Below are 24,149 nucleotides of genomic sequence, written 5' to 3'. Positions count from 1 at the left end.
GAGAGAGAAAGCAGACTGGTGGCGGCCTGGGGGCTGGGGGTTTACTGCCAAAGGACACAGGGTCTTTTTGTGGCGATGGAAAGGTTCTAAAAATATACTGTGGTAACGGCTGCACTCTGTACATTTACTAAAAATCATTAAAGCAAATGAATTTTATGGCACACGTCATACCTCAATAAAGCTGTTTCAACCCAACAAAACAACTTGCTGGCCTCGGAGGTGACCAGATCGGCTCACGTCTCTAAAATCCGCAAAGGGGAGTCAGGCATTTTTCTTTGCCGGAAAAAAAAACTTTTCAGAATCCCAGCAGATACTAGAGAGTCAGTGATACACTTTCCAGGTGTGATTATGGTATCTTGGTCATGCCAGAGAACTGCCTTATTTTTAAGACCTGCTTGTTCAGGTGTTTAGGGATGAAGTACATGTCTGGAGCTTACTCTAAAAAAATTTTTAGCCCTGCCGAAACCGGTTTGGCTCAGTGGATAGAGCATCGGCCTGCAGACTGAGAGGTCCCAGGTTCGGTTCCGGTCAAGGGCATGTACCTTGGTTGCGGGCACATCCCCAGTAGGGGGTGTGCAGGAGGCAGCTGATCAATGTTTCTCTCTCATCGATGTTTCTGACTCTCTGTCTCTCTCCCTTTCTCTCTGTGGAGAATCAATAAAATATATTAAAAAAAAAAATTTTTTTTAGCCCTGACCGATTTGGCTCAGTGGATAGAGCATCGGCCTGTGGACTGAAGGGTCCCAGGTTTGATTCTGCTCAGGGGCATGTACCTGGGTTGCGGGCACATCCCCTGTAGGGGGTGTGCAGGAGGCAGCTGATCAATGTTTCTCTCTCATCGATGTTTCTAACTCTCTATCCCTCTCCCTTCCTCTCTGTAAAAAAATCAATAAAATATATTTAAAAAAAATTTTTTTAAAGAAATGGCAAGATGTTAATTACTGACTTGGGTTGGTTTTATGGGTAGTCTTTACATGGATTTCTTTTTAACTCTTTGGTACATCTGAAACTTTTCAAAGTGAAGCTATTTTGTTTTTAAAATACCCTTCACACATTGCCAAAACCGGTTTGGCTCAGTGGATAGAGCGTCGGCCTGGGGACTGAAAGGTCCCAGGTTCGATTCCGGTCAAGGGCATGTACCTGGGTTGCGGGCATATCCCCAGTAGGAGATGTGCAGGAGGCAGCTGATCGATGTGTTCTCTCTCATCGATGTTTCTAACTCTCTATCTCTCTCCCTTCCTCTCTGTAAAAAATCAATAAAATATATTTTAAAAATAAATAAATAAATAAAATACCCTTCACATAAACCTTGCAATGCCCAACTGCCCATGGAAACACCTGAATATCTTGCAGGCCCAGATCTGCTCTGCTCCCACCTGTCCCAGCCCCTCACCCCGGCTCGCACCAGCGCAGACTTAGTGACCGAGCCGGACCCTACACTGCTGGCCTCGTCCAGCACCTGCATCTTACAGATGCGGACAGAAGCCTCACCTAGATGCTGCCTGAGCTGATCCACACCCAGGCCGCCCACCCACACCTGTGCCCCCAAGCGTTTCACTGGCCCCTCCCCCGCTCAGGGGCCTCCCTGCCTAGGGCCATGTGGACCCTGCCAGGCTAAGTGGACTCACAGCCCCTACCAGGCTGTCCTTGACCCTTGCCCTCCTGAAACCTCCACTACTGCACCCCAAAGAGGGGGTCCCCAGCTGTGGTCCGAGAAGTAGCTGGCCACAGATATGTACCCAGCAGCATGGCAACTTGGAGGGAAATCCTTTAGATCATTTATTTGACTCGAAGTCAGTGCACAGAGCTCTACCACACAGACGTTAGAAGCTGGAACAGATCAGGTGCCAGGGGCAGAGCATGGGTGTGTAAACAAAGACAAAATAAAAATGCCACTTGTGTGTGATTCGGGAGTAAATCAGTAGGCAGGGCCAGGCCCGAGATTACATTCACAGCGCAGGGTAAGTGTAAATGAACGGAATGTTGGGATGGAGGAGGCCACCGGTCCTTCCCTCCAAGGAGGCTGCGGGTGGGTTTGAAGCCGAACCGGGTTAGTGCACAGCCCTCCTCCAGGCCGGGAAGCATGGGAAGGTGGGGAGGGGGATGCAGAGGGGCGGGATTCCAGGAGGAAAGTAGGCTCATATCTCCCTTGCCCATCTCCCCTCTCTCCCCACCCAAATGGGCAAGATCGCCCCACCCCTGGGGCCCCTTTGCCATTCAGGGAGAGGGACCCGGCCTGAGGAGCCAGTCCCCAAATCCAGGGAATGGAGACCTGGGAGAAGGGTATTTCTCTCACAGGCCTCCCAACCTGGACGGGGCAGAACCTCAAAATAAAGTGTTAAGGCAATAAATAAAACACCCCAGCTCAGGTGAGACGCCCTAAGAGAAGTGAGTCTGCAGGGCTGACAGACCCTGCGACGGGACAAATGGCGTGGGACAAGTGCGGCTGCCTCCATCCATCAGCAGGACCAGCGGGAGGCGGGCCCTGCGCGGACTCCAGAGCATGTGCGCATCCAAGTGCTGGGCCGTTTCCTGTCCTAGTGAGGGGTGGGGGGCTGGACCAGCCGTCCACCTCCTGACCGCCCCCAGTGTGGTCCCTGGGCCCCTCACTCCCGGGGCCACCAGCAATGCAGCAGAGGTGATAGGCCTGAGAGGACTCCCGGTCAGAGCCTCCAGCTCAGCACCTAGCACCACCCGGAGAGTTCCGGGCTCACAGAGGGAGGTGGGTGGGTGGCAGGACCAGCCCCGCCTGTCTCTGGTGGTGGCAGAAGCGGGAGGAGATGACAGGCTCTGGCAGGGAGGGTGATGTCAGAGGACAATGTCCTGTGTGGTGCCCAGTCCCTACCCAGATGTGAGCACAAGGAGAGTCCCTCCTGCGTCCCCGCTCCTGCCGGCCCACGCCTGCTGCCACCATGGTGCTCACAGCCCCTCGGAGGCCCCACCCTCACTCTCTGAGTTGCAAGCTCTCTCGGGTGGTGGTGGGGGTCATCGGGACTGGCCAGCCGTGGGCCTGGATTCTGAGACCTCTCAACCCAGGACAGAGATGACCTTCACCCAGAGCCCTGCCATCCCCACCTTTCACCTCCACCCTCCCAGCCCCTCGTCAGCAGCCTAGGGTGGTGGGAGCTTTTGGGGTCCCACACCCAGGGCACTCCAGCTCTGCCTGCCCCAATTCTCTTCACAACACCTTCCTCTCTCTCTCTCACTACCTTCTTCTCCCTCAGGCCCCACTGGCCACTGGTCCAGCCTCCGCTTCCCCAGGGACCGCTGAGGGCAGTCAGACGGGCCCCGAGGGGCTCCCTCCCTCTCCATGGACGTTTACCCCCAGGCCTTGGGGATTCCCAGATGATTGGGGGTGGGGCAAGATCAGGGGCAACCGCCCTTGGCTACCACGGCCTGGGCTCTGAGCTGCTGATGGCACAGATGCCCGGCCCTTGCTTGTCAACCCAAAGGAGGGAGGAGGCACCTTGTCTCTGCCATCACCCACGTGGACGAGGCCCAGCAGCCACCCCTCCCCAGCCTGCGCCCGCCACAGCTACAGCTCCTCCAGGGGACCGTTCTCTCGGGGCAGCACGCCGTTCAGGCCAACACTGCTGGCCGCCGGTGCCCCCAGGTAGCCGAGCAGGATCTCGCTGCGGCGCCGGGACAGCTGCAAGATGTCATCCGCCAGCGCTGGCACCGAAGTGTAGCGCACGCTGTCCAGGTCGAACATGTCCCTCAGGTACTGCACGATCTGGTGCTGGGGTACAGGGCTGTCATGAGACCTGGGCCCAAGCCCCTGCCCACCCCTGATGGCCTCCAGACCCCCCAAGCCCTCCCCTTGACCCCTGGGACCCCGACCGAGTCTCGTCCTCGGGTTCTGGTCCCAGGGCTTCCTCGGACCCGCTGGGCCAGGCTCCCAGTGGAAGGGGCAGCATGCTCTCCGGGTGCCCACTGGCTTTCTTGAGAGGCCCAGCCCGCTCTGCACTCCTGGAACCCTCCAGGGCTCCATCCCAGGGGCCAGGATAGGCAGGCCCAGGCAGGCCCAGTGGCCTCAGCACTCTGCTCACCTTGAAGAAAGCACAGACTTCGGCGAGCTGGGGCTTGGGTCCAAGGAAGCCAAAGGCCAAGACGGGGCTAACATGCTCCGATACGGAGTAGAAATGAGAGATGAAGCCGTCAGGCACCTGTGGGGGGAGCAAGATTGAGCCTAGGACCCTGGTGTCATCTTGAGATCTGGGTCTTAGAGGGAGGCCTGGCTCGTTCACATCTTTGCTGGGTGACCCTGGGCAAGTGACTAAGGAAGGCCCTGTTTTCACCTGTGCAGAATGGGGGTGACCTCGGGGCTGCTGTGAGGGCTGCATAAGGAGGGGCCTGCGGTCAGCACAAGAAGTGCCCAGTCTGTACTGGCAGCAGCTGGTATCAGCTGGGCAGCAGAGCCTGGCTGGCAAAGAGGAACAATGGATTGCAGCCCCGATAGTGCAGCCAGCCACCGCCTGGGAGTGCAGATAACAGCAGCCCAATGGCAGAGTGGCCGCTCTGCCTGCCCTTGGGGCATCCTGCCCCTACCCAGGCGCCTCCTCTGAGCCAGCTGCCATGCCTTGCCTGTGCCCTTCCTCCCCCAAGGGTGCCCCCTTCCCTCTTCTGATGCCTTGAGCATTTCCCGATGCCCTATTCTGCTGGGCCCTGCAGGGTGAGATGAAGGTGCTCCTGGTCAAGGGAGAGGTGCCAGTAGGACAGGTGGCCAGTGCTATGACAGAGGCCAAAAGGTGCAGCCAGGCCTGGGGGCTCGGCAAGGCCTCCCTGCACCAGCCCCACTCTTCTCACACCCTGCCCCAGTGACGGCGAACCTATGACACGCGTGTCAGAGGTGACACGTGAACTCATTTTTTTGGTTGATTTTTCTTTGTTAAATGGCATTTAAATATATAAAATAAATATCAAAAATATAAATCTTGCCCTAACCGGTTTGGCTCAGTGGATAGAGCATCGGCCTGTGGACTGAAAGGTCCCAGGTTCGATTCCAGTCAAGGGCATGTAACTTGGTTGCAGGCACATCCCCAGTTTGGGGTGTGCAGGAAGCAGCTGATTGATGTTTTAACTCTCTTTCCCTTCCTCTGTAAAAAAATCAATAAAATATATTAATATATATATATATATGTATATATATATATATATAAATCTTTGTTTTACTATGGTTGCAAATATAAAAAAATTTCTATATGTGACATGGCACCAGAGTTAAGTTAGGGTTTTTCAAAATGCTGACACGCCGAGCTCAAAAGGTTCGCCATCACTGGCCTACCCTGTCCTGCCACCACCAGGGGCCAGCACACCCCAATTGGAAGGTCAGCTAAGCACCACACTCAGAGCCCCCGCAGCACTCGCCCAGGGCCCCCTCAGGTCACTCACCATCAGCAGCCTCCTCTTGGCTTTGAGGACTGACCAGCAAGCAGTGGCCAGGGCCTAAACCAGAGACAGGACAATGGGAGCCGAGTAACAGGCCAGGGGGTAGTCCTTGCCCATCCCCCAGCCCAGACCCCCACGCAGGACGACAGGGCCTGGTGCCTGAGCTCTGCTGTTTCCTCCCCTCAATTAGGAACCAGATACACCTAAGTCTGATCGTGCCCCTAACGTTTAGCCCTGTGGGGCCCTGGGCTAGCCACTGAACATCTCTGGGCCTCAGATTCCTGATCTGCAGCATGGCCATAAGCCAGCACCCCATCTCACTCAGTGGTGTGGGACCCACGGTGACCGCCTGGACACTGCCTGTGAAGACCACCCAGCCCTCTCCACCCCCGGCCACCGTCACGGCTTCCTGAGTGCCCTGCGGGGCCCGAAGCTCGGTGCTCTCCTGCGGTTAGTTCCTCTCCTTTCCCCACTTAACTCGATGAACAGGATGCGTTAGAATCGAAAGCATGGGCACCAGCACAGAGTGAGCACTTAAGTGAAAGCACAGCGCGGGAGGAAAAGGCGCAGGACGCCAGCTTTGCAGTGTCGCCAGGACAGCAGTGGGTCCCTGGGAAGCTTCTTCAGGGCAGAGGGGAGGGGAGCCTGCCCACGGGGGTGACAGCTGTCTGATGGGTGGGGAGCCCAGCCTTGGTGTCCAGGCCATCGTGTAGGGTCACGCGAGTGTGTGCTGGGAGTGCGGGCGGCCACCCACCGTCTCCTTGAAGCTGTCGGACAGCCAGCGGTTCCTCAGGACGGCGAGCACGGAGGACGGGGGGTTCTCCAGGTCCTCGAAGGCGTCCATGAGGATGAAGTCCAGCACGATGTCATAGAAGCTCATGCACACCACCTGCGGGAGGCAGGCAGCGTGAGGGAGGTCCAGACGGGGCAAGGGCAGGTGTGGGCCTCATGCTCTACAATGGGGTGCAGCTGGGGCCGTCCCCCTCACGGCCTGGCCTAGGACAGAGCAGACACTGGGGGCTCGTAGCACTGATGGAGCCATCTCAGACCCTCGGAATCAAGGCGGAGCTCGGCACAGGTACCCCGCCCTGCTCAGGGCCTCAGGTACTTAGCACAAGTAAACTCACCCCCCGGCCCTCCAGCTCCAGCCGTGTGGTCGCCCAGGTCTCCGGCCGCAGAGCATAGTTCAGCATCTCCTCGTAGCTCTCCAGGAAGCCTTTGGGGCTCTGGGGAGAAGCACAGTCTGTTCGGGTCATCCAGCTGGAGTAGACCCCCAGGGGCAGGCTGGCCCATACATGGGGACATGCCAAGGCAGGGCCAGGGCCGAGAAAAGGAGGCAAGAGGGGTCCCCCGCCCACCTTGATGTGCCTCTGCAGAGAACAGGGCGTCTGCAGGACAGACCCAACACCAGTGCCCAGCAACGTCTCAGACCAGCGTGTTCCTGAGCACCCACTGCCGCCCAGGAGATGCCGCCTGTCGCAGCAGGAGCTCACTTTGGAAGGATGGGTGGGGTCATGAGGTTGAGTCAGGCAGCCCAAGATCCAAATCTCTCTGACCTTGAGCCTCACTGGTGAAATGGCAGAAGCTACAGCACCAACTCGTGGGCCTTTTCTGGGGGGAGTCGATGAGCCACGCACGTGACACAATCAGCCCCGTGCCCGGGCCTCAGCAGTCAATGGTGTGAGACCGCTGCCGCTGGCACCACGGCCGCCAGCACTCAGGACGGATGCCTCACTCGCCGGGACCACGAGTGTAGCTGCGGCACAGCCTGCAGGTGTGGATGCGCATACGGACGGAAAGCTGGTATGTGCCAGGTACTGATCTGATATAGACCAACTCATCTCATTCCTATGGTTCCATGAGGGACATTCTGGTATTATTCCCACTGCACAGCTAAGAATACTGAGATCAATGACATGCCCAAGAGCCAGGCAGGACGGCGCTGACACAGAACAGCATGGACAGGCTGATGCCATTTATACAGAGCCAAGTGCAGAGGAGGCACTGGACCAATGTTCGCTAAGATGTGAACTGGGTGGGGTTGGAGCTCACTGAGGAACGAGAGAACAAGGCACCCTACAAGCAGGATGTGCAGCGATGCAGGAGGCAGCTGATCAATGGTTCTCTCATCACTGAGTTTCCATCTCTCTCTCCCGCTCTGAAATCAATTAAAAATAAGTGTCATAGTTAAAATAAATAAATAAATTTAAAAAACAGAAAAAAACAAGGTGAGTGGGGAAGAAACCTGAAAGGAAGACCCCCCCACCAGTACCTTCTCAGCCTTGGTCATCAGGCCTGTCACCATCTGCCGGCCAACCTCCCCGAAGAAGAGCTGGTGATTCTGGTCCTCCAGGAGGCCCTGAGGAAGGGGCGGGGTGAGCTGCCCAGCCGGCGGTCCCCCGCAGCCATGAGGAGGGCAGTAGCTGTGTTAAGCAAGTGACCCAGGCACACAGAGGGGCCGTGTGGGAGCAGGCCCAGCAGGAGGCCTGCCTGACTGCCCCGTCCCGACGGCACCTCCGCAGGTGCCTGCATCACAACCCACCTCGAACGCCTGCCGCACACAATGCAGCTTGGCCAGAAAGTCATGGTCACTGTAGCAGCCCAGCAGCTCTGTCCTGAGGGGAAGCACAGCAGTCAGCAACCTGGGCCTCGGTGTGGTTCTGAGCGGAGCTCTAGGTGGCGCTGCCCTGGCTTGACGGCGTGACCTTGGGCAGGTGTCTGCCCCCCTGTAGGCCTCAGTCTCCCCAAACCAAAGGAAGAGGCTGACTGGATGCTCTCTGAGGACGTCAGCCTCATAACCCTGGCAGGTCTGGTCACTGGGGGTCGGGCTGACTGGCCTCCTTTAGGCCCTAATTAGCAAAGGACAGAAATGGCCAACTGCTCCCAGGTGGCAGGACGCCAGGCAGGGGGCTGCTGCCCACCTGGGTCCGCCTACCCTTTATCCCACTCACCAGGACTCCAACTCCAGCTTTCAACCATTTCTGTCAGTGAACTTGAAACATAACTTAAATGTGGAGTCACGACCAAAAGCCAAGTTCTGATAAAAACTCATGTAAAATGAGTAAGATACCTACAGTGCCACAAAAAGGGACACAGGGCTGAGGATCAGGACCCCTGTGTTTCTGGGGCTGGACCCCTCCAAGAACTTCGGTCAAGCACGGTACTTGGGACCATCCTAGGCCCTCCTTGATGGGGCAGGAGCCATTGCCAGCCCATCGTGGCCCTCAGTGAGCCTGGCCCAGCTGAGTCCTCACCAAAGACCGCTGGCTTCTCGGGCCTCCTCCAAGGGGGACAGGGCCTGCCCAGCCGCCCCCTGCTCCTGGCCTCCCGCCCCCCATGCTCACCTGAGGGTCCGGCAGAGCACCTTCCCCTCCTTCACCAGCTGTAGCGCCTCCTCGTAGGCGGCAGCGGGCCTGGAGAGTGGGATCGGGTAATCTTCGACCTGCAGGGACTCAAAGAGCTGGGGAGGGTGCAGAGGAAGAGGACCGTCACGTCACAGCCTGTGTCAACAGCGGCCCAGAGGGTGAGGGCCCATGCCCAGGGGACACCCTAGGGGTGACCTCTCAGAGGAGATGTCAGAAGGAGGCAGAAGCCCGGGTTCAAGCCCAGCTCTGGCCCTCAGTGTCCCCATCTCCAGGGGTTCTTCCCCAAGGGACCGTACACTGGGCCTGAGCCCATGTCCTCCACCCAGGCCAGGACAGCTGGCCTGACACACGGCCATGGCAGCAGACTAATGCCAAGCAATGGGCATGCGGCACAGAGAAGGGAGAGTTCAGCGTGGGCTGGAGCCAGTGGGCAGAGACCCTGCCCTCACCCCTAAGACTTGGAACCCCTGGCTTCTCAGGCCTCCCCATCCCTAGCCACTGCATGAGTCCCCAGGGAGCAGCCGTGGTGACTGCCAAATTCTGCTCCCGGAGGAGGAAATGGCTGTACTTTCCCATGACCGTGCTCACCCAGGTTGCACCGGCCTCCCTCTACCCAGCCTCTGTGTCCACCCACCTCCCCACTCACCTCGGTAGCGGAGAAGAAGGAATCGTCCGAGATCAGGCTGTCCTCATCGTCCGCCCGCAGAAGCAGCGAGCCCTCGGACAGGGGCAGCATGAGGGTCCGCTCTGGGGAGAGCAGGAAGGAAGGGCTGAGCTGAGACTCCCGGGAGCACAGAGCAGGATGCGCAGCTTCAGAGCCTCGAACACCTGACTCTGGGCGGATGAGGCTGACGCGCACAAAGTCCTATTTACTGAGCACTTGCACGTGCAGACCCCGGGCTCAGTGCCTCAAATGAATGGCCTCCTTCCGTCCTAAGACATCCGTGGAGGCGGGCGCGGTTAGGTGTGGAACGAGGCTGAAGGAACCTGCCCACAGCCACACAGCTGGACCCCGAGCTCTTCAGGGGAAGTCGCTTCCCCCTCCGACAGGCTGACACTCAGCCACTGACAGATAGCAGAGGGCTGAGGGAGTCCGCGGGCCACCTACTCGGTGTTGCCATCACCACCTGCCTAAAGGCCGAGAGGGTCTGGACCTCCAAAAGCACCAGGAAAGGCTTGTGAAACAAATTCTCGGGGCCCATAACCCTAAAAAGCCCCCCCGCCTCCTCTGCCACATGGGAGGCCGAGGACACAGGACCCCGCGACAGGCAAAGCCGCTCAGGGAGAGGTGTGGGCCTGTGTCACCCCTGATAGAGCGGGGAGGGAGCTGGACACTCAGGAGTCCACTGTCGCCCCCCACCTCCCCGCGCCCGGGGCTGACATCACACAGGAGAGCCCGGGGCCCTCAGGTTCCCTGCACGGCTCTGGCACCAGCAGCCACTTGGACATGAACTGTTGGCTGCATAACTTCGCTCCCTCCGTGATGTCACGGCCTCTACCCCAGTGGGGCAGGGCAACAGCAAGACTTGTGCTCCTGGACCTGTGGTCTGCTCTGGGCTAATCTGGTGAGCCGTCCCCTCCATCCACCCAGTGTCCCAGGAAAAGGTGCAAACCAAAGGCCTAGAATAGCCAGGGGATGGGGCCAGGGGCTCTCAGGGCCTCATCCCAGCTCTGCTCCTGCCTACCACGGATGGAGGAACGCCTCTGCCCCCCCAGCAGCCTCAGTTTACCTATCTGTGCAATAGATTGGAGGAAGTCTGAGGGCCCTGGGGATTCTGGTTTGCCTGATGCACTGAGGGGATCGCACCCCGGTTCTCTCACTGCCTCCCCGCCCCACCCACCGCAGCCTGTGAGGGGCCCAGCTTACCGAGGTCCAGGAGCAGGCTGTCGGAGGGGAAGGTGGACCCAAACTCCTCCTGCAGGTGGTAGGCCCGGTGTAGCAGGGACTCCAGCTTCTCCGCAAACTCCCTTCGCTGTGACTCTGGCTGCGGTTAAAACAGCGACTGTCAACCTAGGCCTCCACGCTCCCATGCCAACAGCCCCTTCCCTTACCAACAACAGGTGGCCCCGCCTCAGGGGAGAGGAGCGGGCTCTGGAACCCACAGGGAGAGCGCAGATCCAGACCTGAGCTGCCCAATCCAGAGCCACGAGCCACATGTGGCCAGAGAGCCCCCGAAATGGCCAGTCCCAAGTATAAATACACTGCGTTTCAAAGACTCAGTACCAAGCAAATAAATAAATGCGCTTGGTGACTGTCCATCACACGGTGAAATGGTAACATTTGGGACATACTAGCTCATGTAAAATATATTGTTAAAGTTCATTCATCCGTTTCCCTTTTACTTTTGAACGTGGCCTCTAGCAACTTTTAAACAAGGTAAGTGGCTTCCTACTGGCAGCGCTGCTGCAGGCCCAAGCAGACCTGGGTTCCGACAGCGGCCCCACCAGTTCCGAACTGTGATCTGGAGCAAAAAAAGTCTCATTCTGGGCCTCTGTCTCCTCGGTTTCCCCGTCTGTAAACCAAGGTAAGAGCGCCTGCCGCCTAGGGTCCCAGGGAAAGCATGACCGAGGGGGTAAGGTCCGCACAGCACTGACCCGCCGTGACAACCAGTCAGTGTTAGCGGTCACAATACTATTGTGCCTGTTGTTATCGCTGGACTAAGAGCAGTCAGAGCCCAGAAAGAGCTGTGTGATTGGGAAGCCACTGTACCCGACACGCAGCAGCCTGCGGCCTCAGTGACCGCCTCGCCACCCTCAGCCTCCAGGCCAGGGCACAGGGGAGCAGGGGGCACTGCTCCTTTAACCCCAGGCTCGTCTTGTCCGAGGGGCCAGGCACGGGCAGACCCAAATCTGTTTCCACAGAGGCTGCCAGATCCTGCACTTGCACGTAACCAAACCCCGGGGAGGAGACAGGGGCTGACCCGGGCCTGAGGTCACTGGGGAGAAAGAGCCGGAAGAGCTCAGGGGGGACAGTCATGGTGGAAATGGCTGCCTTTCACTGAGCACCTGCCCTGGACCTGCCGCCTCACAATTCATCCTCCTGGTGTCCCTCAAGGCAGCTATTATTATGACCCCATTTCACAGAGAAAACTCAAGGAGGTTAAGTGGCCCCGCCCACCACCTCGAGCCTGGAAGAGCTGGGATTCGACCCCAGGTCATGGGACCCCAGGCCCACCGGACACTTGGCTCAGTTCTCCCACAGGGCAAGGCCCTGCTCCCTGTGGCCTGCAGACACTTGTGGCTTTGGCTGAGCTCGGCCAGCTCTGTCTCTGTGAAGTGATCTTGGTTAGGAAACGGTTTCTTAGCCCTGACACCAAAAGCACCAATGACAAAAGAAAAAATAAAGATATTGAATTTCATCAAAATTAAAACCTTTTGGCCCAGCTGATGTGGCTCATTGGTTTGAGTAATGATCCATGCACACCAGGAGGTCGCTAGTTTGATTCCCACTCAGGGCACATGCTGGGTTGTGGGTTCGATCCCCAGTGTGGGGGGGCATGCAGGAGGCAGCCAATCAATGTTGATTCACTCCCATCTCTCTGTCTCTCTCTCTGTCTCTCTCTCTCTCTCTCTCTCTCTCCCTTCCTCCCTCTAAAATCAATTAAATAAATAAATAAGTGAAAAGACAACCCAACAAATGGGAGAAGGTATTTGCAAATCATATCTCTGATAACGGGCTGGTATTTAGATTATCTAACGAACTCTTACAACTCGTGAATAAAAAGACAAGTAACCGATATGAAAGTAAATCAAAGGATCCGAATAGAGATTTCTTCAAATAAGATATACAAACAGCCAATAAGCACAAGAAAAGATGCTCAACATCATTAACTATCAGGGAAATGCAAACCAAAGGAACAACGAGACACCATTGCACACCCACTAAGGCGGCCGGGATGGAAAAGTCAGGGGCTAACAGCTCGGTGGAGGATGTGGGGAGTCAGAGCCTCGCACACTGCTGGCGGGGAACTGAAACGGCACAGCTGCTGTGGAAACAGCCTGGCAGCTCCTCCAAATGTTAGACAGAGTGCCCACAGCACCCAGCCTTCCACCTGAGTACTCAGCCACGAGCACTGAGAAGACAGGTCTACTCAAAGACTATACGCAATATCCACAGCAGTACCGTTCATAAAGCCACAAAGTGGAAACAACACAAATGTCAACCAAATGGTGAGCAGATAAGCAGAATGTGGAGTAGCCACACACAGAATATTCAGCCGTAAACAGAAACAAAGCGGTGATCCATGTTACAAGGATGAACCTTGAAAACACTGTTAGATGAAAGGAGCAAGTCACCAAAGGCCACATATGATTAATTCCATTTGAAGAAACATCCAAAATAGGCAAATCTACTGAGACAGAAAGCAGATTAGTGGTTGCCTAGGGGTGGGGGCGGGGCCAGAGGCATAGGAGGGGAGGTGTGACTGCTAAGAACATGGGATTTCTTTTTGGGGTGATGACAATGTTCTAAAATTGTGATTGTGTGATATATTCATACAACTCTGTGAATATACTAAAAGCCATTGAAGCCTACAATTTAAATTGGTGAATTTTATGGTATAAGAATTATGTTTCAAGAAACTTGTTAAAAAGTGTTTAACATAGAAAAATACCCAGAAGGACACCAAGTGGTTCTGTCTGAATGAAGGGTTCTGGGCATCAGTAACAGCGATGACAACAATCATTTATTGAGCATCTACTATGCGCCCGGATCGCATGGGTGGCACTGGTGTCCCACTGAGGGCACCAGCACTCAGGGAGGGCACGGGCCTTTGTCCAAGATCAGAGCCCAAGCTCTTTCATTTTCCCACTCTTTTTTATTTCTGTAGTTTTCACTATTTTGTAGGAATATTTAATTGTTTTCACAATTAGAAGAACAATGAAAGTTCTATAATGTTACGATGTAACATTAGCAATAAGTACAATTTTGGACATTAAGCTCCTCCCTCCGCCTCCCTGCCCTCACACCCCTCGGTCTGCCCACACGCAGAGGTGACCCAAAGCAGCTTGCGCCACAGGCATTTCCCAACCTTTGTGTCCACAACCAGGTGGTCATGCCTGTGTGACAGGCCTGAGAGAATGCCCCCAGCGGGGGTGGAGGGCCCAGACACCAAGTTGTTACAGGCTGTGCCAGACATGTCCCATCCCCATCCTGTTGCTACAAACTCTGATTGCCAGACTCCCTGCCAACAGAGGCACAAGTGGAGGAAAGAAGGGGGTGGGGAGGAAGGCAAGGAAACTCTTCCCTCCTCCTCCTGCCTCCCACCACCCTGCCCACCCTACCCAAGTGGGGGCAACCCCTGCTGGTCAGCCCCTGTGCTAGCTTCCAGGACACGGCCTTGGCACCTGAGCTCTGGGCACACCCCTCCAGCACTGGGACAAGTCAGCTCCTCCCTCACCTGTGCAACCAATCCCCTGCATTAACCACCTCCTGTTTCAACAACTGAAGTCGTTCCTATTTCCTGACGAATACCCTACTGACTCGACAGATAGGTCAGACTGCTCCCCAAAGACCGTGTGACCTCGCTCCAGCAGAGCACAGGAGCTTATAAAGACCTTGTTTTTAATACAGAAAAGTGTAAAGAATAAAACAGCCCTAACCAGTTTGGCTCAGTGGATAGAGTGTCAGCCTGTGGAATGAAAGGTCCCAGGTTCGATTCTGGTCAAAAGCACGTGCCCAGGTTGCGGGCTCGATCCCCAGTAGGGGGCGTGCAGGAGGCAGCCGATCAATGATTCTCTCATCATTGATGTTTCTATCTCTTTCTCCCTCTCCCTTTCTCTCTGAAATCAATAAAAATATATTTTAAAAAATAAAAGAATAAAACAGAAATGGCCCACAACCTCACCGTGTATACAAACCCCGCCCATAGGCATGTGCTCAGCATGAGAAAAGTCCAACAGTAAAGGAAGGTACTGAAAAGTACAGGGAAGTACAATAAAAGCCTCTCCACCTTTCCCTGCAGACCCTCCCTCATAGATCACTGCTAGCAGTTTCCCGTGTTGTGTACCTGTCACAGGAAAGGAAAACTGCACACATGTATCAGCAGCTACCAGGAGGCACACAGATGCACGGATGTAGCTTTTAAAAATGCACACCTGGGTCACTGTATACACAATCTACAGCTTGCTTTTTTCACTTGATATATCGTGGAGATAGCAGCCTATCAGCCCACATAACTTTCCTTGGCCTTTTTTAAGGTTTTGGGTTTTTTATAATATATTTTTATTGATTTCAGAGAGGAAGGGAAAAGGAGAGCGGACAGACACATCAATGATGACAGAGAAGCACTGATCAGCTGTCTCCTGCACGTTCCCTACCTGGGATCGAGCCCAAAACCCGGGCATGTGCCCTGACCGGGAATCGAACCATGACCTCCGGATTCATAGGTCAATGCTCAACCGCTCAGCCACACTGGTCAGCCATCCCTCGGCCTTTTAACAGCTGCATAGTATCGCAGACCCTACTGAAGTAGAGAGTTTCCAGTTTTTCAACTATGACAAAATAATGCTTCAGTAAACATCCATCCTAGGACATATATTTGGTGTGCTCTTCACAAAAATGTTTTATTTTAGCTTCTTCACTGTATTTCTCTTTCCTGATATTGAAATGAAGGTTCAAGGTAGAAAACTTAGACAATGCCCCCCAAAAAGCACAAAGACAAAGGCCACGTGACCCACTCAACTATGAACAGAGGCTCTTCCCCACCAGTCCTGCAGGAACGCGTGGCCGGGACCAGGGTGTGAGCATCATGTGGTTTACTGCACAATTACCAAGTGCCAGGCATGTGCTCGGCACATTATTGGTTGGACTGACAACCTGATCAAGGGGAACACTCCATCCAAGGGGATGAGTGTCTGGTTGGCAGGAGGCGGGGCTGCTAGGCTGCCTCCCAAAGTCTGGCTGCCCACCAACCTCTCCATGGTCAGGGGGTGGGGACCACCTACCTCAGAAAGGACTTCGGAAGCAGCCTCAGGGTTCCGGAGGCCGTCCCCTGGTGTGGGGGTGCTGCCGCTGTCTCCCCGCTGCCCCACGCTCAGCGCCTGCTCCCATTTTTGCAGAGCCTCCTCGAATAACTCCATGCCTGAGCACGGGCCCGAGAGAAGGGAGAGTCAGGCCCCAGCAGAGGGAGAGCAGCCGGGCCCTGCACAGTATCACTCAAGAGGGCCCCGAAGGACAAGAACGAGCAGGCCCGTGTGGGTCCTGATCACGTTTTGAAAGATGGTCGGTTGACAGGCCTTTGTTCAGATCAGATCTGTTCCTGGACACTGTCCCCTGCCCAGAAGTGGCGGGAAACCAGGAGTGAAGGTTTGGGGGCCGGGAGGGGAAAGTGGGTTGCAAAGCAGGGCCTGGCCTGGGCCGTTCCCCACTGTCCTGCCTCACCCGGGGGAGCTCGAGGCCACCTCCGGGCCTGTACCTTGCATGTAGAGGCTCTCGGCATTGCCATCGCTGGTAGTCACAGACTCCTCCATCCCTCTGGCATCCCATGGTCCCGAGCACGCAGCTGTGGGGCTGGACGCGTTCACCGCCACCATCTGGGCGCCAAGCAGCGCAAAGACCCAAGGGCAAGGGGTGAGGCCTTTCCAGACCCTCTACAGGACCCCGGCCGCCCCCAGTGCCTGACCGTGTGCCACACACACTCTCTCCAGATGCCATCCCTGGAGCCAGCCCCTGATTGCAGAGGCCAAGCCCTCAGCACAACCTGGTCCACCAACTCCAAGCACTGATGACACCTCACAGAAACTGCCGGGGTGGGAGGAAATATCGAGGCCAACACCCAACCCGGGACTCAGCAGCCTCCTACAAAACCCGCCCTGGGCCCTTTCCCTGCTCTGGGGCTCCGCTACCAGTCAGACAAGGAAGACTGAGGGAGCACCCAGCACACACGGGCCAGCCAGGGCCCACCTACTCCCACGCCTCTCTCCCACACGAGCAGCCACCTCCCATGACGGGCTTTGGGTTCCTCCAGGACAAGAGCTATCTCTTGCTCACCCCTTGGTCCCCAGGGCAGGCCCAGTTCTGCACTGGGCTCAGTCCTGACTGAATGAATTAATAACTAGATGAGTGAATGAGCCAAAGTCATTCCCCAAGTGAAAATAATCTCTCTTTGTCTTATTTATTTCTGTATCCTCAGCACCAAGAAGAGTCCCTGGCACAAAGCGGATGTTCACTCAATGTCTAATGAATGAACGAATGAACTTTCATAGATAAGTATCTTCCCCAAGAGGCCATCAGCTTGTCTTCTGCACCTGTCAGTGTTTTCCCCACTGATGCCTGGCACTCAGTGAGTGATCAACAACCATCTCTAAAAGCCTGCATGCATGAATGAATGAATGAATGAATGACGAAATGAAATCTCTACTCCCATCTCCCTACCAGTCCACAGCCCCGAGGGAAGAGACTGAACCTGACTCAGTAGCTGCGGACTGAGCCTGGGGCTGTGGCAGGCACCTGGCACCCTCCCGTCCTCCCATCCTCACCGAGGCCAAGCTGTGGGAGGAGCCCGAGCGCTTGCTGGGCTCAATGGAGGAGATGCCACTCAGGGTGTCGTTGCTCTTGCTACTGGGGCTCTGTACCCTCCGGCTGGAGTAGCCTGTGGGAACAGGAAAGAAGGGGTCACGCAGGCTTCAATCAGCCTTTAGACAGGTCGTTCCCCACCCCAGACCACCTCCCCTCTCATCTGGAGTCCATCCTGACCTTCTAAGTCAGGGTGACGGCAGAGCACCCGGGCTGTGCACTTGGCAGAAGAGTGCTGGGCCCATGCCACTCGCTACTGTACCCCTGTCACCAGCAGCGCCTGAGGCCCCGCTACTTCCCCGCCTCCTTCCTGGCCCAGTGCTGCTGGGCGAGTGGCTGGTTTGCAATTCTCCTTCCAAAAAGGATTCAAGGTAACAACTTTTGAAGATACACCAAGGAGAGAGGTTGGTGCCTAAGTGGCTCCCGGTTTCCCAGGGGCCATTGCAAAACAGAAACCCAGCGACTCAGCATTTCTCAGGCCTGTTCTACACAAACCTAGAAACTCCTTCTTTCCACCGTAAAGATAAAACTTTCCTTCTGCAGTGATAATTACAATGAAAATTCACTTTCACACAGGGACCCAGGTTTTCCCAGAGTCCCCAGATAACGAGAACAACCGCTACCTCCGGGACACGGGTCAGGCCCCGCCACCCACCACATCCTCACGTGACTCGGGAAAGGAGGTTCGCTGTCAACCCGCCTCCCAGGTGAGAGGAGTCTGTAGACAGGAAGCCACTAGCCCGGGATCCCACATTCACTGGGGCCCAGCTGGGACCTGACTCAGGTCAGGCCCTTCCCCCCACCTCACACCTACCTTTCTTTACCGATGGGGTCTTCTTGGCCATGAGGATGGGTAGGGGCACCGTGCCCAGATGCTCGCCTCCCATCTCAGGGCCGACCTGCTTCTTCTTCCGCCTTCGCCTCTTCAGCTGGTGGGCGGCCAGGGCCAAGGCCACGGTCCCCAGGGCTGTGGCAAACAGGACCTTCCGCAGGCCTGGTGTCAGCCGCAGCTGCGAGAATGCAGACTGCAGGACAAGAGGGAGACAGCCGGTTACATCTCCCCTGGAGAGCTGCTCCAGGGAGCACAAAGGAACAGGGAACGTGCCAGGCCCCTGGGATATTTGTGGACCAGGTACAATGGGGAGACAGCCACCTCAAGAGAGGGGACCTTGCCTAAACCGGTTTGGCTCAGTGGATAGAGCGTCGGCCTGCGGACTGAAGGGTCCCAGGTTCAATAACGGTCAGGGGCATGTACCTGGGTTGCGGGCACATCCCCAGTAGGAGGTGTGCAGGAGGCAGCTGATCGATGTTTCTCTCTCATCGATGTTTCTGACTCTCTATCCCTCTACCTTCCTCTCTGTAAAAAATCAATAAAATATATTAAAAAAACAAAAAAAGAGAGGGGACCTGGCCAGCCACTCTGAACTCTGAAATGTGGACCACAGAGGTGTAAAGAGAGGGCTGGGGATGGCAAAATGATGATGCCAGCTGATGCCAAGGTCAACCTGGGGTCCAGCAGGTCATGGCTAACAGCTGCGCCAGGCACTGCACTAGGACTTTACCCGCGTTTCCTGTCTGTCCTCCTCCAGGGGAGGAATCTGGGGCTCACACTGGTTGTTAAGACCCATGCTCAAGGTGACAGAGACAGAAATGGAACCCAGGTCTGCCAGCTCCATTCCTCAATGGCTTCTCGAAGATGATGACATTCACTCCACCCACTGCCCCATCTGCATCCCTACTCCACCCTCACTCTGCCGGCTGGACTGGGAGGGCCTCCAGTGGCGCTGCATCCCACGGGGCAGAGCTTCAGAGAGTGTCAAGAGGCCTGGTCAGCACAGACATGTGAGGTGGGCAGGTAAAGGCCAGGCCAGGGGCCCTAGACTCCTAACCCCGTCCTTCCTGCTCTGCTCAAACAGGAGACGCTGGGCGCCTGAACAGCATACTGAGGGCCCGGCCTTCCTGACGCTCAGTGTTTCAGGGACCAGAGCGGTGAGAGGGCAGGACCACGGCCACCCACTCTTTACCTGTCCAAACGTCGTGTACAGGAACACAGGGATCTCGGCCACCGTCATGGCCAGGGCCTGGATCATGGACATGCCCTCAGTCCTCCGGAACGCCATGGCAGGACCAACACGCCAGGCCAGAGCCCTTGGGGGGAGTGTTTCCAAGGAGAACGTCTTCAACTGGTTGCTGGCTGGGTCCCAGGAGCCATCCACTGCCCGGAAAGATGGGAATGTGCATACCAGAGGGTCCCTCCACGGAGCTGGGAGACAGACCACCAGGTCAGACGCAGGACACGTGCACAGGAGCGCAGAGAAATGCACACAAGGGTGCCCTGGCGGGTGAGGCAGGAGCAAAGCCTCCATCGGGAATGGCAGGCCCGGGCAGGAAGGCAGCCAAGGGCCCCACAGACCCCCTGCCCACCATGCGCCCTGGGAGCAGAAGGCAGTGTCTGCCCAAGAGCAGACCCAGGGGCGGAGATGGAGAGCCACTCTCAAACGTCATGGCCTTTTTTGCTGAACAAAAACCTCAGGCCTCTAAAGGGTCAGGCCCCTGACTGAGGTCATGACAACGTGTTCGCCTCCCACAAAGCCAAGCATGTTTTACTTCCTGTGGACTATAGTATGAAAACAGCAGGCTGTTTCCTCCAATAATGATGATAGCCTGTACACATCTGTGCATATCTTGTGCTGAGTTCTTCGTGTATATTATTTCACTGAATGATGACAATCCTGTAACTAGATGCTCTCTACCTGTGCCCCTCACCATGCCAACTTCCAACGAGGAAAGTGAGGCCCCCAGAGGCTGCCAGGAGGCCACGCTACACACAGCTGGTGTGAGGCAGCGGCAGAACTTGGACCAGGGTCTCTCGGACGTCAGGCTGTGCTGAACTGGACGTGGAGCAGGAAGTGGCAAGCCCCAGAAGACAACGGACTACAAGGGCAGCTTTCCCCTGGGGTCTTCGGAGACCCTCCCAGGGTCCCCCACCGCCCATTCCAAGGCAGCGAATCCGTGGCTTAGCCACGGAGAGCCCAGTCCCCGAGACCCTGCAGGGAGTTCCTCACACACACCCCGGAGGCCCAGGATGCCTTCGAGGTCTCCTGGGAGCTCAAGCAGAAGGAACGTGCAGGCCAGCACAGACCCTGTCTCCTTGGGATGGGGGCCAAGGTCACTGGTCCGGCACGAGAAACAGCTTCTCCCCAGCGTGTGGGCAGGGAGGACAGTGCGGTCAGCCTCGCCCTGGGGCCGGGCTGCGTGTGAGGGGGCAGCCGGGACACGAACTGGGGCTGAGGGAGCCGTCGTGCCCAGGGTAGGAGCCCTCCTGCCCGGAGGCTGCAAATCCAGCGACGCGGCTGCCGGTGGTCAGGGCCGGGGCTCTAGCATCAGCCGCCTCTCTCACCCGCTCCAGCGGCTATTCCCAAGCACGGACGACAGGCCGGGCTCGGGCAGGCTCTCCACGGAGGGCTTGCTTGGGGTCTCGTCCCTCACAGAACTCTCCCGACCCCTGTGCACAACGGGGAAACCGAGGCTCCGAGAAGTGAGCGGCCTGACTGAAGTCCCCGAGTCAATGGCCAACCAGGGATGTGACCTCAGCTCTGGGGGATCCCAAGGCTACGGCGTCTCCCCCAGCCGCCTGCTACAACTTCCACTCTCCACGCCGCCCCCGAAGGGCTGCTGGGCCCCGGGAAAGAAGCCCGTGTGCAGCAATAAGGCTGAGCCTGGCCCCACCCCGGGGAGGGAGTCCGGGCTGAGAGGCCTGGCGTGTGTCTGCGGGGAAGTCCGGAGCAGCCCCTGGGCCTGCCTCACACCCAGGACGGATCCAGAGCCAGCCGGCCGTGCTCTCGGCCGCGCTCTCTCCGGCCCCCGGCCCCCCCCAGAGAGCAGCCTCCATGACACAAGCCCATGGCCATGTCCCCACCTGGGCAGTCACCTGCTCACCCCATCCTCCCCACAGCGCTTACAACACCCGCCGCCTGATGCCCACACTTCCCACCCCCTCGCCCTGGACCAGGGGTTCTCAACCTCCTGGCCCTTTAAATACAGTTCCTCATGTTGTGACCCACAACCATAAAATTATTTTCGTTGCTACTTCAAAACTGTCACGTTGCTACTGCTATGAATTGTCATGTAAATATCTGATCTGCAGGATGGTCTTAGGCGATCCCTGTGAAAGGGTCGTTCGACCGCCAAAGGGGTCGCGACCCACAGGTTGAGAACCGCTGCCCTGGACGCTCCCCTGAATGGCTCTGGCCTTCGCAGTCTCCCCTTCGGCCTTGACCTCAGCAGCGACCCTGACCCAGGCGCTCCCGCGAACCACCCTCGGCCCCGTCTCACTCACTCAGTTCATTCCACCCACGGCACGACCGGGCAGGGCACTGGGCCCACCACGCTGACCTCAGCAACATCCCGTCCCGTCTTCAGAATCTGCTCGTCCCATCCCGACACCTACCCTCCCAGAGCACCGTCGGCCCCGCCCCTCTCGCCCGAACCTCGGGGTATCTGAGGGGCCGGCAGGTGCCCACAGTCGCCGCCTCGGCCGGCGCTCCGCTCCTTCCATCCCGGGGACTTTCCCAGCCCCGCTCCGGCCCCCACCACGTTCCAGGCCCGAGCATCGCCTCCCTGACCGGGCACCTTCCGTTCCACCTCTCGCGCCGCCCACGGTCAGGGACCTGCTCCTTCCAACCCGGGCCCTTCTAGTCCAGCTGAGCCCGGACACCTGCGCCCCTACCCAGGGCCCCGCGCCGGCCCGGCTCCCGCCTGCTGCAAGCCTCCGTCCCGGGCCCTGCCGCGCGGCCCGACCGCCCGACGGGCTCAGCCCGGGCCGCCACTCACCCGGGATCCCATAGCTGCGAAAGGGCAGCGTCTCCTTCCCCGGCGGCCGCGCAACCAACCTCTCAGCTGCCGGGGGGCGTGGCCTTACGCAGGGCCAAGGCCGCTCTTTGGCCAATGAGCGTCTCTGAACCATTCCGCGCCGCTCGGGCTTCTGGTCAAAGGGGTGTGTCTCCCTCTGCTCCGCCCCCTAAGTGCGGTTGAGGCACGAAAGTGATCTTTTCTATCCTTTGATTGGCCAGAGGGCTTAGATTGACACGGAGACTGGTTGAGTGAGGCGGGGCAGCTCTTAAAGGGACTAAGGAAAAGCAATCGGGTGTGGAAGGGGCTTCAGTGAAGGAAGCTGTGCCCGAGTGAGCCCACGTGTTTGGCTCCGGTAATTGTGCCTTGTAATAAACACTGGGTTTGGAATCAGTTCTACCGCTTCAGCTCTCTGGAGTTATTCACTTTACCCCTCTGTAAAAACGAGGATGCAATTCCTGCCTCACAGGGCTTAAGGGGGTTTGGAAGAAAACAGTGTGAAGAGCTGGGAACAGCTAAGTTTTTTGGGCTTTTTTATATATATTTTATTGATTTTTTACAGAGAGGAAGGGGGAGGGATAGAGAGTTAGAAACATCAGTGAGAGAGAAACATCGATCAGCTGCCTCCTGCACACCCCCTACTGGGTATGTGCCTGCAACCAAGGTACATGCCCTTGACGGGAATCGAACCCGGGACCCTTGAGTTTGCAGGCCGACGCTCTATCCACTGAGCCAAACTGGCTAGGGCAACTAAGTTTCTTTTTGAAATGATTTTCTGGACCTAGATGGTTTGGCTTAGTGGATAGAGCATCGGCCTGCAGACTGAAGGGTCATAATAGGTTCGATTCCAGTCCAGGGCACATGCCCAGGTTGTGGGCTCGATCCCCAGTGGGGGGGAGGAGGGGGGCATGCAGGAGGCAGTCGATCAGTGATTCTCTCTCATCATTGATGTTTCTATCTCTCCCTTCCTCTCTGAAATCAATACAAATATATTTTTTTAAAAAAAAAATGATTTTCTGGTCCTGACCGGAATCAAACCCGGGACCCTTCAGTCTGCAGGCCAACACTCTATCCACTGAACCAAACAGGCCAGGGCCATACACTGCTTTTTTATTTAAAAACGTTTTCATTTCAGACCACCCTTTGTCGTAACTGTAGGTCTCTGAGTTTGCAAGGTCGCCATGCAGGCCTTCCCAGAGCCTGTCAGGTTAGCGTGTGGCCCCTTTTTGTCCACACGGGGAAGCCCAGGGATATCTGGGCTTGGATGCGGAGGTGAGAGGCTTCCAAAAGAAAGGGACCGCCAAGGGCAGGCCGAGAGAATAAGCAGGAATTAGCTGCACAGAGAGAAGGGGAAGGAGTTCCAGAAACAGCCGGGGCTGTGACACAGAGGCAGGAGAGAACCTGGCATCTTTTTTCTTCTTAATATATTTTGTATTGATTTTAGAGAGGGGTGGGGAAGAGAGAGAGAACAAACAAACACTGATGGGAGGGAGAAACTGGATTGGTTTCCTTCCCCATACGCAAGTACGCACCCTGACCTGGGGCCGTACTGAAACCTGGGCACCTGCCCCGACCCAGAATTGAACCGGCTGCCTCTTGGTGTGATCTTTGGGTGCACGGGGCGGCACTCAACCAATTGAGCCATACCAGCCAGGGCAGAGCACCTGGCATCTTTGAGTCAAGGGGGCAGAGAGTGGTAGCCGATGAACCAAGGAAGAGGGAGCCAGAGCAGGGGAGCGCGGCCTCCACTACTGGACTGCCTGGGTTCTGGGCTCAAATCCTCCCCTTCTTCCCCTGTGGCGTTGGGCGAGTCACGTACCTTCTCTAAACCTCAGCTTTCTCACAGATCGGCTGGGGTAGGTGATGGGAAAGAAACACGCCAGGCGTCCAGGGGACAGCATCAGGGCGGGGAGGGCCCCAGTCCAGGCACGGAGCTCTCCACCAGGTTAAAAGATGAAGCCAGAAGTAGGGCAAGGAGAGGCGGAGACAGGTGAGAGAGGGGTGTACCAGCCGCCATCCCCGGCCCGTCT

At 56.8% G+C, this 24,149-nt stretch overlaps 1 protein-coding gene across 1 annotated transcript; it reads right to left on the bottom strand.

Moving 5' to 3' along the window:
* Nucleotides 1-1,766: 1,766 nt before the first annotated feature.
* Nucleotides 1,767-22,166, bottom strand: MIGA2 (mitoguardin 2). Its single transcript, XM_081103949.1, has 16 exons — nucleotides 22,102-22,166; nucleotides 19,293-19,531; nucleotides 18,083-18,293; nucleotides 17,232-17,344; nucleotides 16,169-16,286; nucleotides 15,699-15,835; nucleotides 10,621-10,738; nucleotides 9,400-9,500; nucleotides 8,733-8,848; nucleotides 7,931-8,003; nucleotides 7,661-7,747; nucleotides 6,516-6,614; nucleotides 6,143-6,277; nucleotides 5,392-5,445; nucleotides 4,050-4,166; nucleotides 1,767-3,739 (listed from the first exon to the last, which is right to left on the bottom strand). The coding sequence occupies exons 2-16, from the start codon at nucleotides 19,386-19,388 to the stop codon at nucleotides 3,536-3,538; spliced, it is 1,779 nt and encodes a 592-aa protein (XP_080960075.1). The 5' UTR covers nucleotides 19,389-19,531; nucleotides 22,102-22,166; the 3' UTR covers nucleotides 1,767-3,535.
* Nucleotides 22,167-24,149: the final 1,983 nt, after the last annotated feature.

Source organism: Myotis nattereri (assembly GCF_964212035.1).
Source record: "Myotis nattereri genome assembly, chromosome: 12".
NCBI lineage: Eukaryota > Metazoa > Chordata > Mammalia > Chiroptera > Vespertilionidae > Myotis > Myotis nattereri.
The sequence above is the reverse complement of the archived record's forward strand: the minus strand, read 5'-3'. Positions and strand labels throughout refer to the sequence as shown.